This window comes from Ahaetulla prasina, chromosome 2, assembly GCF_028640845.1.
Source record: "Ahaetulla prasina isolate Xishuangbanna chromosome 2, ASM2864084v1, whole genome shotgun sequence".
Lineage (NCBI taxonomy): Eukaryota > Metazoa > Chordata > Lepidosauria > Squamata > Colubridae > Ahaetulla > Ahaetulla prasina.
In genome coordinates this window covers 273407794-273420481 of record NC_080540.1, presented here as the reverse complement: position 1 = coordinate 273420481, position 12688 = coordinate 273407794, and the positions used below count along the sequence as shown (strand labels likewise).

The 12688-nt window shown below is 40.3% G+C and overlaps 1 protein-coding gene across 1 annotated transcript; it reads left to right on the top strand.

The window, feature by feature from the left end:
• Positions 1-1045: 1045 nt before the first annotated feature.
• LOC131190738 (uncharacterized protein K02A2.6-like) lies at positions 1046-8397 on the top strand (the record flags this gene model as incomplete). The annotated part of the gene is made up of 2 exons (XM_058168094.1): positions 1046-1809; positions 8352-8397. Coding segments are annotated over 2 exons (810 nt in total), but the record flags the coding sequence as incomplete, so codon positions are not given.
• Positions 8398-12688: the final 4291 nt, after the last annotated feature.

Genomic DNA, 12688 nt, shown 5'->3' with positions numbered 1-12688 from the left:
AGTTCCCTATTTTGATGATGTGTTGGTGTCAGCAGAAAATTTAGAGGAACTTGGGGAGCGGTTGAAAAAAGTTCTGAGCATTTTCCGGTCAGCCGGACTAAAGCTTAAGGAGAAAAAATGCCAAATAGGGGTAGAATCCGTAGAGTTTCTGGGCTACAGAATAGACAAAGAAGGAATTCACCCCACCGAGAGCAAGGTTAAGGCAATCAGAAAGGCTCCAGCGCCCAAAAACAAAACAGAGCTACAGGCTTTCCTGGGTTTAGTGAACTTTTACGCGGTCTTTTTAAAAAATAAGGCAACCGTTGCCGAGCCGCTACATAAGTTGCTAGGGAAAAAGGCTGCTTGGTCCTGGGGAAAGTCAGAAGCCAGGGCTTTCGAAGCAGTAAAAAACCTACTCTCGAGTGATAGTCTGCTAATGCAATACCACAGCAAAATGCCATTGGTTCTAGTATGTGACGCTTCCCCTTACGGAATGGGGGCTGTGCTCAGCCACAGGCTCCCAAATGGCACAGAAGCCCCAATAGCATTCTATTCCAGAACAATGTCCCCAGCCGAGAGGAACTATAGCCAGCTGGACAGGGAAGCCCTAGCTATAGTGTCTGGGGTAAAGAAGTTTCATGAATACGTGTTCGGCAGAAACTTCGAAATTGTGACTGACCATAGACCACTGCTTGGGCTATTGGCTGGCGACCGGCCCACGCCGGCGGCTCTCTCACCCCGGTTGACCAGGTGGACTATTTTTTTGGCTGCCTACTCCTACAAGCTGCAGCATCGACCGGGAAAAGAAGTGGGGCATGCGGACGCGTTAAGCAGATGCCCACTACCAGGGGCGATCGAAGACCCCACTCCGGGGACGCCCATCCTGCTAATTGACTCTTTGGACTCTGGCCCAGTCACATCTAAGGAGGTGGCTCGGGCATCATACCGGGACATTACTGTGAGGACTGTACTCGGTTGGGTACAAAGAGGGTGGCCCGCTGCGCCGGGCGAGCGTTTTAAGGAATTTGTAAAAAAACGTGGGGAACTCTCGGCTCAAGGGGGGTGCCTGCTATGGGGCGATCGCGTGGTGATCCCGGAGAAATTGAGGGAAAAGGTATTGGACCTCCTCCACGAGGGTCACCCAGGGATCGTAAGGATGAAAGGGCTAGCTAGAAGCTATGTTTGGTGGCCACTAATGGACTCAGAAATTGCTGAGAGGGTAGGGAAATGCCAGGCGTGCCAAGAGTCCAGACCTCTTCCCCCAACGGCCCCAGTCAGGGAATGGGAAAAACCCCAAGGGCCCTGGTCGAGAATCCACATTGATTTTGCTGGCCCTTTCCACGGCCAAACTTTCCTAGTGGTAGTCGACGCTTTCTCTAAATGGTTGGAAATCATCCTCATGAGATCCATGACAGCCGAGGCAGTAATCGCAGCCCTGCGGCACCTATTCGCAACCCACGGGTTGCCTGACACCCTCGTATCCGACAACGGCCCGCAATTCACGGCAACCCAGTTTGAGGAATACCTGGCAGACGAAGGCATCCGACATGCCCTCTCTGCACCTTTCCACCCTGCGTCGAATGGCCTTGCAGAGCGTTCCGTCCGGAGCGCTAAGGAGGCATTGTCCAGACTCAAGCCAGGCGACTGGCAAACAAAGATAGATTTCTTCCTGGCCGTTCAGCATAGAACCCCCAGCACTGCTACAGGCAGAAGCCCCGCCGAATTATTGATGGGACGGAAACTCCGGTGCCCACTGGACCGGTTAAATCCCCATTACACACCAGAGGGTTACAAGGGGGAACTGGAAAAAACGAGAGAAATGAGCATAGGCGACCGAGTGTGGGCCCGCAACTATGGGGACGGCCCAAGTTGGCTAGCAGGGCAAATCATAAAAGCAACCGGCCCAAAATCATACTTAGTTGAGTTAATAGACAACCACGTATGGAGGCGCCACATAGATCAGATAAGGAAACGAATAGCCGAACAACCCGAGCTAAATGAGACAGATCATGACCACTCATTATTTGAACCCACAGCTGACCAAAACCCGGGGGAGGCGCAAGACTTAGCTGAGTTCCCGGAGGTCCAGCGACGCCATCAGGTTCCCGATGGAAACGGCAGGGAAAACTCTGCAAGTAATCCAAGGCCGGATGGCCTAGAAAAAGAGTCTGCAAGTAATCCAGGGCCGGTTGGCCTAGAGAAAGAGCTGGGAGGAGCAAACAGCCCCTCCGACCAGCTCAACCCACTCCCAAAGACTGAACCGCGCAGGTCAGAACGAATCAGGAGACGCCCAGGTTATTTGCGTGACTACGTCGAAAAATAACATGTAAATAATATGTAAATAGAGGTAAAGTGTTTTCTGGGAGGGGAGGAGTGTTATGTATTGATGTCTTGTAACTTTAAATATTTGGGCGGGAAACAAGCACGTTGCTGATTGGTTGAAGCCGCCAGTTGAACTGTATATAAGGAGAGGTTTTTCCCCAGCCAAGCCACTGGGTTCACCCTATATTAAAGAGCTGTTGTCACTACCCTGGTCTCCAGCCTCGTTACTTCCCGAACTTAACAAATTGTAACTTTAAAACTGTTCCTGGGCCTATTGTGTAGTCCTGCAGAGTTTTATTTCTAATTCTGTTTTCTCCTTAGACTGCATATGTGCTATCTCACTGTTTGTCTCTCACCTTTTCACCTTTTCTAAAAAGACAATATTACTCAGCCTTCCCACTTCCATGTGCGGAAGTTGGAAATTAAGTGTTATTCTAATAAGGACTTATTAAGGCAACACAAATTATAGGGATAGAAGTAGATCACAGGTGTGCAAATTAAAACCTGAGAGTGCTTACAATATGCCACCAAGCCATCTCCCTAAGTATGAGCCTGGTTTCTTAGATCATGTTAATACGATCGGAACTGCCATTCAGAGTAACCACAAATTAATTACTCAGTTAATTTCATACGCAGTTTTTATTGGGTATGGAGGAGTATGGAGTAACTAAGAAAGGAATTAAAGAAATACATGGAGTCCTCACTGAACATGACTGTTCCAACTTATGAGGTGCTGAACAAAGGTACTTACAAAGAATCATTTTAGGTGTGGCTATCACAGCCTTCCTGCAGTCATGTAATCATAATTTGTATGCTTAAAAATTTGGGTTGCAATTACATTGCAGCATCCCCACAGTCACACAATGACCATTGGCGACCTTCATTGATGGCTTCCCACACACAAAGTAAAGAGGGAAGCTGGCAGGAGGTTGCCAATGGTGATCACATGACCATAGGATGTTGTGTCCATGCAGATTCACCTAGCAGCAAATGGGATTGTCTGAATTGCCATTGTAAATCAGTGCAGTCATGCGACATCGTGCCTTATGACTGCATCACTTAGCAATGACGTTCTCAGTTCGTTACTGTGGATAAGCCTGGGTTATCTGTATAAATAAACAACGTTGAGTCCTGGCATGAAGAAAATGTAAGAAACTGTTGCGATACCCTATAACAATGAATTTCAAAAGTTCTTTAGATAGATAGTCCTAAACTGTCTTTGACCTGACTTATCTCAAAACACTGACACCTAGAAGAAAAGATGAAGCCATTGTGCCAAATATAGACAGCAAACAAGGCTTACAAATCAATTGAACAATGTATGTGGTTTTAGTTGAATTATATATCTGATTTAGCATGTCATTGTTGCAGATCAGATTATCTTGTTACTTGAAGAACACATGAAGCCACAGATTTATAAATGCCTATCCTGATTCTACAGTGGCACTTGGAAGCACAAATATTAATTATGGCTCGGGATGACCATCATTTATGACTTCATAGATTTGAGAGCTCCATGCTTTATATGAAGTGCCTCTGGTGTCTTTCTAAAAGTTCCAATGCTCTCAGGCTGTGGCATTTTGTTAGGTTTGTTACTTAGAATGCATATTAAAATAAGAATGGGCAACCATTCCATTTTCTGAAACCTTTTTAAAGTTATAGTCTAGAAATGAATAGCCTAACTGAAAAGTTAGGGCAAAGTAGATCACTATTTTAATATTGCTTAAGCAATTTTATGTATAAGTCTTTCAGTTAATGATTAGTAAACTTATATATGCCTCAAAGTAATTTTTGTCTGATTGATTATACAACTAAATTATACTTACATGTAATTACTCTAATTATCATTGACATATAACTGACCATAATTTACTGCCTTCCTTTTCAATCACATACTGAAATCCTTTACAATCATATTACTGCAATACAGAATAATAATTTTTCATTATTAATTTTAATAGTCCTGTGAAATTAAATGTAGTTTTTTGGCATTTTAAAATTTTATCATGAAATCACTTGTAAACAATACTTTGAAAATCCTTTTTTCGATAGCAAATATTCCCCTTGGGGTCAACTACAGAAGTCAGAAACAACCGGCTTTGGGAGGAGAAAACAATGCACAATGGACATCAGAAAAGACAACAGAAGATGAAAAAAGATAAAAACTCATTCTGACTTAGGGAATAGACCCTTCAGGCTACTCCTGGGTGTTTTTAAAGTTACTGCTGGATTTTGAAATTGAACTGAAATCTGGAATCTCTCTATTCAGCTAGGACTAATTTATAACCATTCCTTATAGTACAGAGTAAAATATATTGTATCTAACAAACCCAAGCTGACAGCTTTGAATTTCTAGTGGAAATGCAGATGAAGATAAAAATACTGTCAATTCAAGCAGATGCTGTTTTCAGAGGGAGGTGAGACGTCTACACAGGACCTAGCAGTTCTGTCAAGATGACAAAAGCAGCATTGGGCTACTGCAAGATAATTGTCACATAACATACGTGCAATGCCATGATGCAAGAAGACCACGGAGTGTGAAGCGAGATGGAAGGTCCAATACTCTAGGGAAGTGGGGTAAGAAAAGACCCTTTTCGCATGTTGTTTTCAATTTCAATGCTTTAGGCTTTCATTTAACTCAAATAGTTTGGCCACCTAATGAGAAGGAAGGACTCACTGGAGAAAAGCCTAATACTAGGAAAGATTGAAGGCAAAAGAAGAACAGGACGACAGAGTATGAGGTGGCTGGATGGAGTCACTGAAGCAGTAGGTGTGAGTTTAAATGGACTCCAGAGGATGGTAGAGGACAGGAAGGCCTGGAGGAACATTGTCCATGGGGTCGTGATGGGTCAGACATCACTTCGCAACTAACAACAACAAGGGTTTCATTTGGCGCTCATATTTTTGGTTTTACAAAAGTATATCCAACTAGCATTTTACGTTAACTGTAAAATTTTTCTTAGATAATTTTAATCATTTACATTTATATTGTTCTATTCTGTATTTTTGATTTTTATTGTGCCTCACCTGAGAGCAATTCCAAAATTGCTGATATAGAAATTATATATCATATGTGCTTTACAACTTGGCTTTTACCAGGTGTGAACTAATTTCAATTTTGTTTGCAGAAAATATTAGTATAATGTCCCAAGATAATAAAAGCATTGAGCAAACTATAGATGGGATAATTTGTCTAGAAATGAAGCAAAAGAGAAATTGAAGTAAAAAAAGATTTAATATACCGTATATACTCGAATATAAGCCGATCCGAGTATAAGCCGAGGTCCCCAATTTTACCCCAAAAAACTGGGGTAAACTGGGGACTCGAGTATAAGCCGAGGGAGGGAAATGAGGCAGCTACCGGTCAGGGAAAGCCTCCCTCCCTCAGCCGAGAAGGCTGGCGGCTCCCCCGCCCCGCCCTCTCACTGCACCGGCAGGGCTTCCCCGCGCTAATGCAAAAGCCCGCCAAGTTTGCACCATCCGGTATAATGTGAAAAAAAGAAGAAAAAAAAAACTCGAGTATAAGCCGTATATACTCGAGTATAAGCCGAGGGGACGTTTTTCAGCACAAAAAACGTGCTGAAAAACTCGGCTTATACTCGAGTATATACGGTAAATAGTTTTTTTTTGAATTGTAGAAGACAACCTTGACAAATTAGGGTACTATTACTATAACTGTCTGGTTCGGTTCTGCAACCCAACAAGAAAAACACAGACTTCAGAGGATAATTAGAACTGCAGAAAAAATAATTGCTACCAACCTGCCTTCCATTGAGGACCTGTATACTGCACGAATCAAGAAGAGGGCCGTGAAAATATTTGCAGATTCCTCGCATCCTGGACATAAACTGTTTCAACTCCTACCCTCAAAACGACGCTATAGAGCACTGCACACCAGAACAACTAGACACAAGAACAGTTTTTTCCCGAAGGCCATCACTCTGCTAAACAAATAATTCCATCAACACTGTCAAGACTATTTACTGAATCTGCACTACTATTAATCTTCTCATAGTTCCCATCACCAATCTCTTTCCACTTATGACTGTATGACTATAACTTGTTGCTGGCAATCCTTATGATTTATATTGATATATTGACCATCAATTGTGTTGTAAATGTTGTACCTTGATGAACGTATCTTTTCTTTTATGCACACTGAGAGCATATGCACCAAGACAAATTCCTTGTGTGTCCAATCACACTTGGCCAATAAAAAATTCTATTGTTCGTATTTGATCTTTACTTTAGGTCCATTCTTTAGCAATAATAATTCAACACCGAGTTACTATTTTAATTTTCGCTTCCATTTCTCAAACGCTCATCAATATTGCTCTCAAAAACTGTAAGCTCACTAGAGCAGTATGTCTCTGCCACACAAATTAGAATGAAGCAGCAGTTCCCATTAAACGTCTCTTGGAATCACAACTGTGGTGCTTATACCAATATTTATAACATAATTTGTCCGATGAGGTCAGCCTGTGCATTTAAAAATAAACTACCAATAGGTAACTTTAGCATTTTGTAGGAGGGTGTTTTTGGGTGTGAGTGTATGTGCTTCTATTTCTTCTATCTTTCCTTGCAGCATAATTCTGTTGGGCAGAAGAGTAAGAGTATAACTGGTCTAAAGTTACTTGAAGAGGTTCCATGGATGAGGGTTCCATGTTGTTAACAATAAGTAGTAGAAAAAGTAATTCTCATCTTACGCTTGGTTGCTTAGCAACTACTTGAAGTTACAATGGACTTTCCCAGGGCTACTTAGAACCCAGTTCCAAAGTTCAAATTCCATCCTCGGATCACATGACCATATTTCAGGCACTCAGCACTTTATGGCCACTTGCAGTGTCCTGAGGTCACATGTCTACATGTTATGATGGTTTTTGCTGAAAACTGGCATTGATATCGTGTTGCAAAACTGGTCCATAGTGAACCATTGGTTTGCTTAACAACTGCGCAGTTCACTTAATTATTGCGCCCAAAAAATGTTGTAAAATCGGATTGGTTATGTGGTTAGTCCACTTTATGACTATGATGAACAAGCTCCTTCATAGTCATAAGTTGATGACTATCTGTAACACATACCGAAACAAAATGAAAAAGAAACATGAGATACGATTGCTTTATGTAACTTTGGGGGAACTGTTATTGTGTGTAATATCATGGGGAAGATTTTTAAGGGGTGCTTGAATACATTTCTTATCCCATTAAATTCTCATTAGTTGTAAATCTGGTATTTCAGCACATTATGGCATAAGTTAAACTGATACAAAACAGTAGTTGAAGCTTGAAATGAGATAGTTCCATGTAGCCTAAAAATCTGCTGGTCATATGTTCTTCTGAGATTATGAACAATGTGACAAAAACAAAATCAATTTCTTCTAATTTTTATTCCAAATTCTCACAGAATTCTCTGGGAGACCGATTTTAAAGTTGCCAAGTCTGAAAAACACTGATCTAAACAACAGGTGAATTATTTTGGAAAGAAGTACATTAACCTCAAACCCTTCAATACTAGTTTTATATATACTATGATAATCAACTCAGAGAAGATTGCTGTAAAGTCAGTACAGGTAATCTTCAACTTATAACAGTTCATTTAGTGACCATTCAAAGTTACAACAGCATTGAAAAATGTGCCTTATGACTGTTTTTCACACTTACAACTGCTACAGTATCTCCATAGTCACATGATCAATTCAGATGCTTGGCAACTGATTCATATTTATGACCGGTGCTGTGGTCCAAGATCATGTGATCACCTTTTGCACAAGCAAAATGATCACCTTCTGACAAGCAAAGTCAATGGGGAAGCCAGATTCATTTAATAACCGGGTTATTAATTTATCAGTTGCAGGGATTCACTTTCTTCACCTGTGGCAAGAAAGGTCGTAAAATAGGGCAAAACTCACTTAAGAAATATCTTATTTAATAACAGAAATATTGGGCTCAATTGTGGTTGTAAGTCGAGGACTAGCTGTACAGTGTGAGCTAAGTGCCAAACTTTACCTAAAAAGTCATAAGTAAGATTTACATTCTCATTATGCCTTCAGGATTCCAGACTTCACAAAGAGGGAGAAAATCGGTGGTACCACGTGAAATTATACTCTTGTCTGGGAGTAACCATATTCAACATAGCAGGTCTTCTATCTGCATAAACATACATAGAAGGTCTTGCCCATCATGGATATCCGAGGTTTTAGTACTGTAACACTTCAGAATCTAAACTTTAATGTATAATATTAACTGGCAACAGTAACAGTAACATAGGACAAAACTTTAATCTAAATTTCTGGGATGGTAGATTTTAAATACTTAAAATATCACCGTACCTCCCTCTTTTAAGAACTGCGGTGGCAGAGTGGTTAGAATGCAGTATTGCAGGCTACTTCTGCTGACTGCCAGCTGACTGCAATTTGGCAGTTTGAATTTCACCCGCTCAAGGTTGATTTAGCCTTCTTTCCTTTCGAAGTGGGTAAAATGAGGACCCAGATTGTTGGGGGCAATATGCAATATGTAAACCGCTTAGAGGGGGCTGTAAAAAGCACTGTGAAGCGGTGTATAAGTCTAAGTGCAATTGCTACTTAATATTTTTCTAAGCAAAATATAACTGCTATAATTTATTATAGATTTTTGTTCAAATAACCTCCAAATTGACAAGCATTATGATAGTCTTAACGCTTGCTGCATATTAGGAAAAATGTATATATTCATAGATTTCTATAATTATTCCTTTTATCTCACTAACGAAAAATGCAGAGTGAATTTTCCTAAAACATTTTAAAATTATGGAGACACATTGATTGGAATTACATGATTTATTGCTTGGTTTATGTTAGTGTGTTTACAGCTAGTGTGTGCTTATGTGTGGTTTAAATAATAGTTTATGGAGTAATATATCGTTCAAAACAACCTACTGTGGTCTATTCAATAAACTGGGTTTAAGCTATGTTTTGAAGCATTTATTTTTGAATGGTTTTGCTATTCATATAGTACTTTTCCCCTTTCCATTATCTCTTCATGATGGAGCCACAAGGTTAATGGATGCTGCAACTTTAATAAGCTGCACCCGAGTGTATTCAGTACTTTAGATGACAGTACTGTACAATTGAACTATGGTGCTGGAGAAGACTCCTGCGAGTCCCTTGGACTGCAGGGTGATCAAACCAGTCCTAGAGGAGATCAACCCTGACTGCTCTTTAGAAGGCCAGATCCTGAAGAGGAAACTGAAATACTTTGGCCACCTAATGAGAAGGAAGAACTCACAGGAGAAGAGCCTAATGCTGGGAAAGATTAAGAGCAAAAGAAGAATGGGACGGCAGAGAATGAGGTGGCTGGCTGGAGTCACTGAAGCAATCGGCGTGAGCTTAAATGGCGTCCGGGGGATGGCAGAGGACAGGAAGATCTGGAGGAAAGTTGTCCATGGGATCAGACATGACTTCGCAACTAACAACACTGTATAATTAACTTGATTCCAAACTCCCGTGTACTCAGTGATCCATGTGGTAAAACACAATCTTGATTCAAAAGTGCCCTTTGTTCATTACATCTAAATTCAGATCTGCTAATGGAGATCTATACAGTATTTCAGCGCTGAAGAATGCCTGCATAGGAATGAACAAACTAAAAGGACAAATAGGAAGCAATAATAATAATTACACTATAATAATCTTTCATTGGGCCAGTTAATTAAATGACTGTGGTAAACTTCACAAAATACTTGATGTTTATATAATATAACAAAGCTATTTTTAACAGAATAACAATTTTAATTCCAATTTTATAAACATAAGAAGCATCCTTAGGTCAATTACTCAACCTTTTAAAATCCTTTAAATAGAAATTACAATTACATGTGCTTTCTCACTGAGAAATATGTCCTATTTTGATTCTAGCTTCTCTTTTTACTACCAGTTTTTGCTGAATAAAAAAGTAAAATAAAACTACCACAAATAAATAAAGTGAAAAATGTCATTTTGAACATTATAATCATTATAAAGGAATAAGGTAAACATTTTCTTAAAACCAAGCTAAGTATAGTACCTTTGAAACGTTAGTGCTTCTTTGATGGAAAATGTCAAGGGAGCTGGTCTAAACCTTTTGATATATTACCTTCAAAATGATAACTTGGAAAGGATACAAAGTCTTCATTCTCATAGGTATATTAACACATTTCAATTAGTTACTATCTTCTAGATTTATGGAATATTTTGAACTATAAATTAAACAAAAGGGCTGGATTTACACAAATTAAGTCACAAGAGCATTAACCATGACTAAGCACTAATCAAGTTTTCATGTTGGACAATTGTAAAACTAGGTCTCTACCTTATTTGGTAAAAATACGTAACCATGGCTATTGACTGTAATTTTGGAACTTGAAAGGCAAGTTTCAAATTTTCATGATAAATTATCACCATTGCACTAATTTATCATTCTCAGTTTTTCTGATCCTCTCTATAACATCTGAAACATATCACTAGATTGTATTTGCTCTGTTCATATTCCAAAAATTAATAAGTAAGTCACATTTTGGCTCAACCTACTTAATTTCTATATGTTTTCCCTGTGATTTTTTTAAAAAACACCTATTGAACATCTTGTAAATTACTCCAAAATTGATTTCTGGAAAACCTCAATTGTAATATATGACTTAGAGAACTCTGGATGAAATCTACATGCTACATTCTAATTCCTGAAATTTTTTTTTTAGCTAACTTACATTCTGATTCTAAAAACTATTATAATTCTTTTTGGCCTAATAAAATTTATTTATTTATTTATTTATTTTATTAAATTTTTATACCGCCCTTCTCCCGAAGGACTCAGGGCGGTGTACAGCCAAGATAAAACACAGGAATATATACAAATTAAAACATTTAAAACTTAGCAAATTACAAAAAACATCAGCAGGACCAGATTCAGACAACTATTAGGATAATAAGGGGTCTAGAAAGCCCAAGAAGGATCAGTAAAAAGAGTTGAATATTTCTGGATTGGAAAAAGAAAACTAAAAGGAGACATGATAGCAGTGTATAAATACCTAAAATGTATGTGAAATTGAGAGGTTAAAAACCAATGGCTTGAAATGAGAAGACCAGAGATCCAGGATGAATATTAGAAGAGATTTCCTCAAGATCAGAGCTATTTAGAAGAACACTTTGGTTAGATCTCTCTTTCACAGGAAGATTTCAAAGGGGCTAGATAACCACTTTGTTGGAGATGCAATAGTGGTTTTAATTTTCTTAAAAGATAGAGAAACTGTTGAATTCAGCACTGTTAGTTTGGAAGTGTGTCCATGAACCTAGGAAAAGAACAGAATGGGGAATAGCGTAGAGCAGCTTTTTCATCATTAATTATGAAAATGGATAGATTTCCAACACAGCCATTTGTCAAAGTGTCCCTAATATGCCAATAACAAAGACTCCTTGAGACAGAAACATGATCCACTTGGTTTCCGACAGATGCTTGGGATGGGCAATTCTGCCATAAGCTGCATTGAGCTCCAATGATGGCAAGGACGCTGGATGCCATTGTTCCCTGGAGACCTTTTGTTTTTCTATACTGGCTGGGGAATTCTGGGAATTGAAGTCCACACATCTCAATGCTGCCAACAATGAGAAACACTGGTGTTTGGCAGAAGACGAAGACCGAGTTTGCTTAGAAACAGGTACAAGGTTTAGGCTTACATTGTTAGCCAAAAGGGCGCCCCCCAAAAAGTGATAGACATCCATACTTAAAGATTCACTGAAACATTGTCCAGAATGAGTAACTATTCTGTTTGTGAAGGATCAGGGATCCCAATTCACGTGCTGTGGCAGGTTTGCAAATAAAAGATAAATAAATAAAAAATGCTGGCGAATTCCACTCCCGAATGCACTTAGCTAAATCCAAAGGAAATGGGATACCTGAATAAATGCTGATGCTCTCAGCAGCTTTCTTAACAAGAGTATTAAAGCGGTCTGTTATGGACGACTTCCCAGTCTAAGGAAACCTGGGATTCCCTGGTGTCGTTTTGGAGTTCAGACTCTTGGAGATTTAAGGACCCACCTTACCATAAACTATCCGGCCAGCCCATTCTTAAAGACGATTGAGCTTCAGAAGTCAGCCCTATTACACGTCCAACAGGGGCGTGCTCCGACTTTCAGGGCGCTCGGGAGCGCTCCCGCGCGTTTTTCCTCGCCGGCGACTGCTGCGGCTACCGCTCCGTGCTCCTGTTACCTGCCTACTTCCCGCTCACCCAGCTCAGGATTACCTCCCCGCCCCCTCCCCCCGCACAGCCCTATTAGCGGGCCCGCCCATCGCCGGCGCCGCCTTCGCCATTGGCTGCGTGGACAGCCCATCTACCTCGCCTATTGCCAGGAGGCGGGTCCGCGGAAGGCAAGAGACG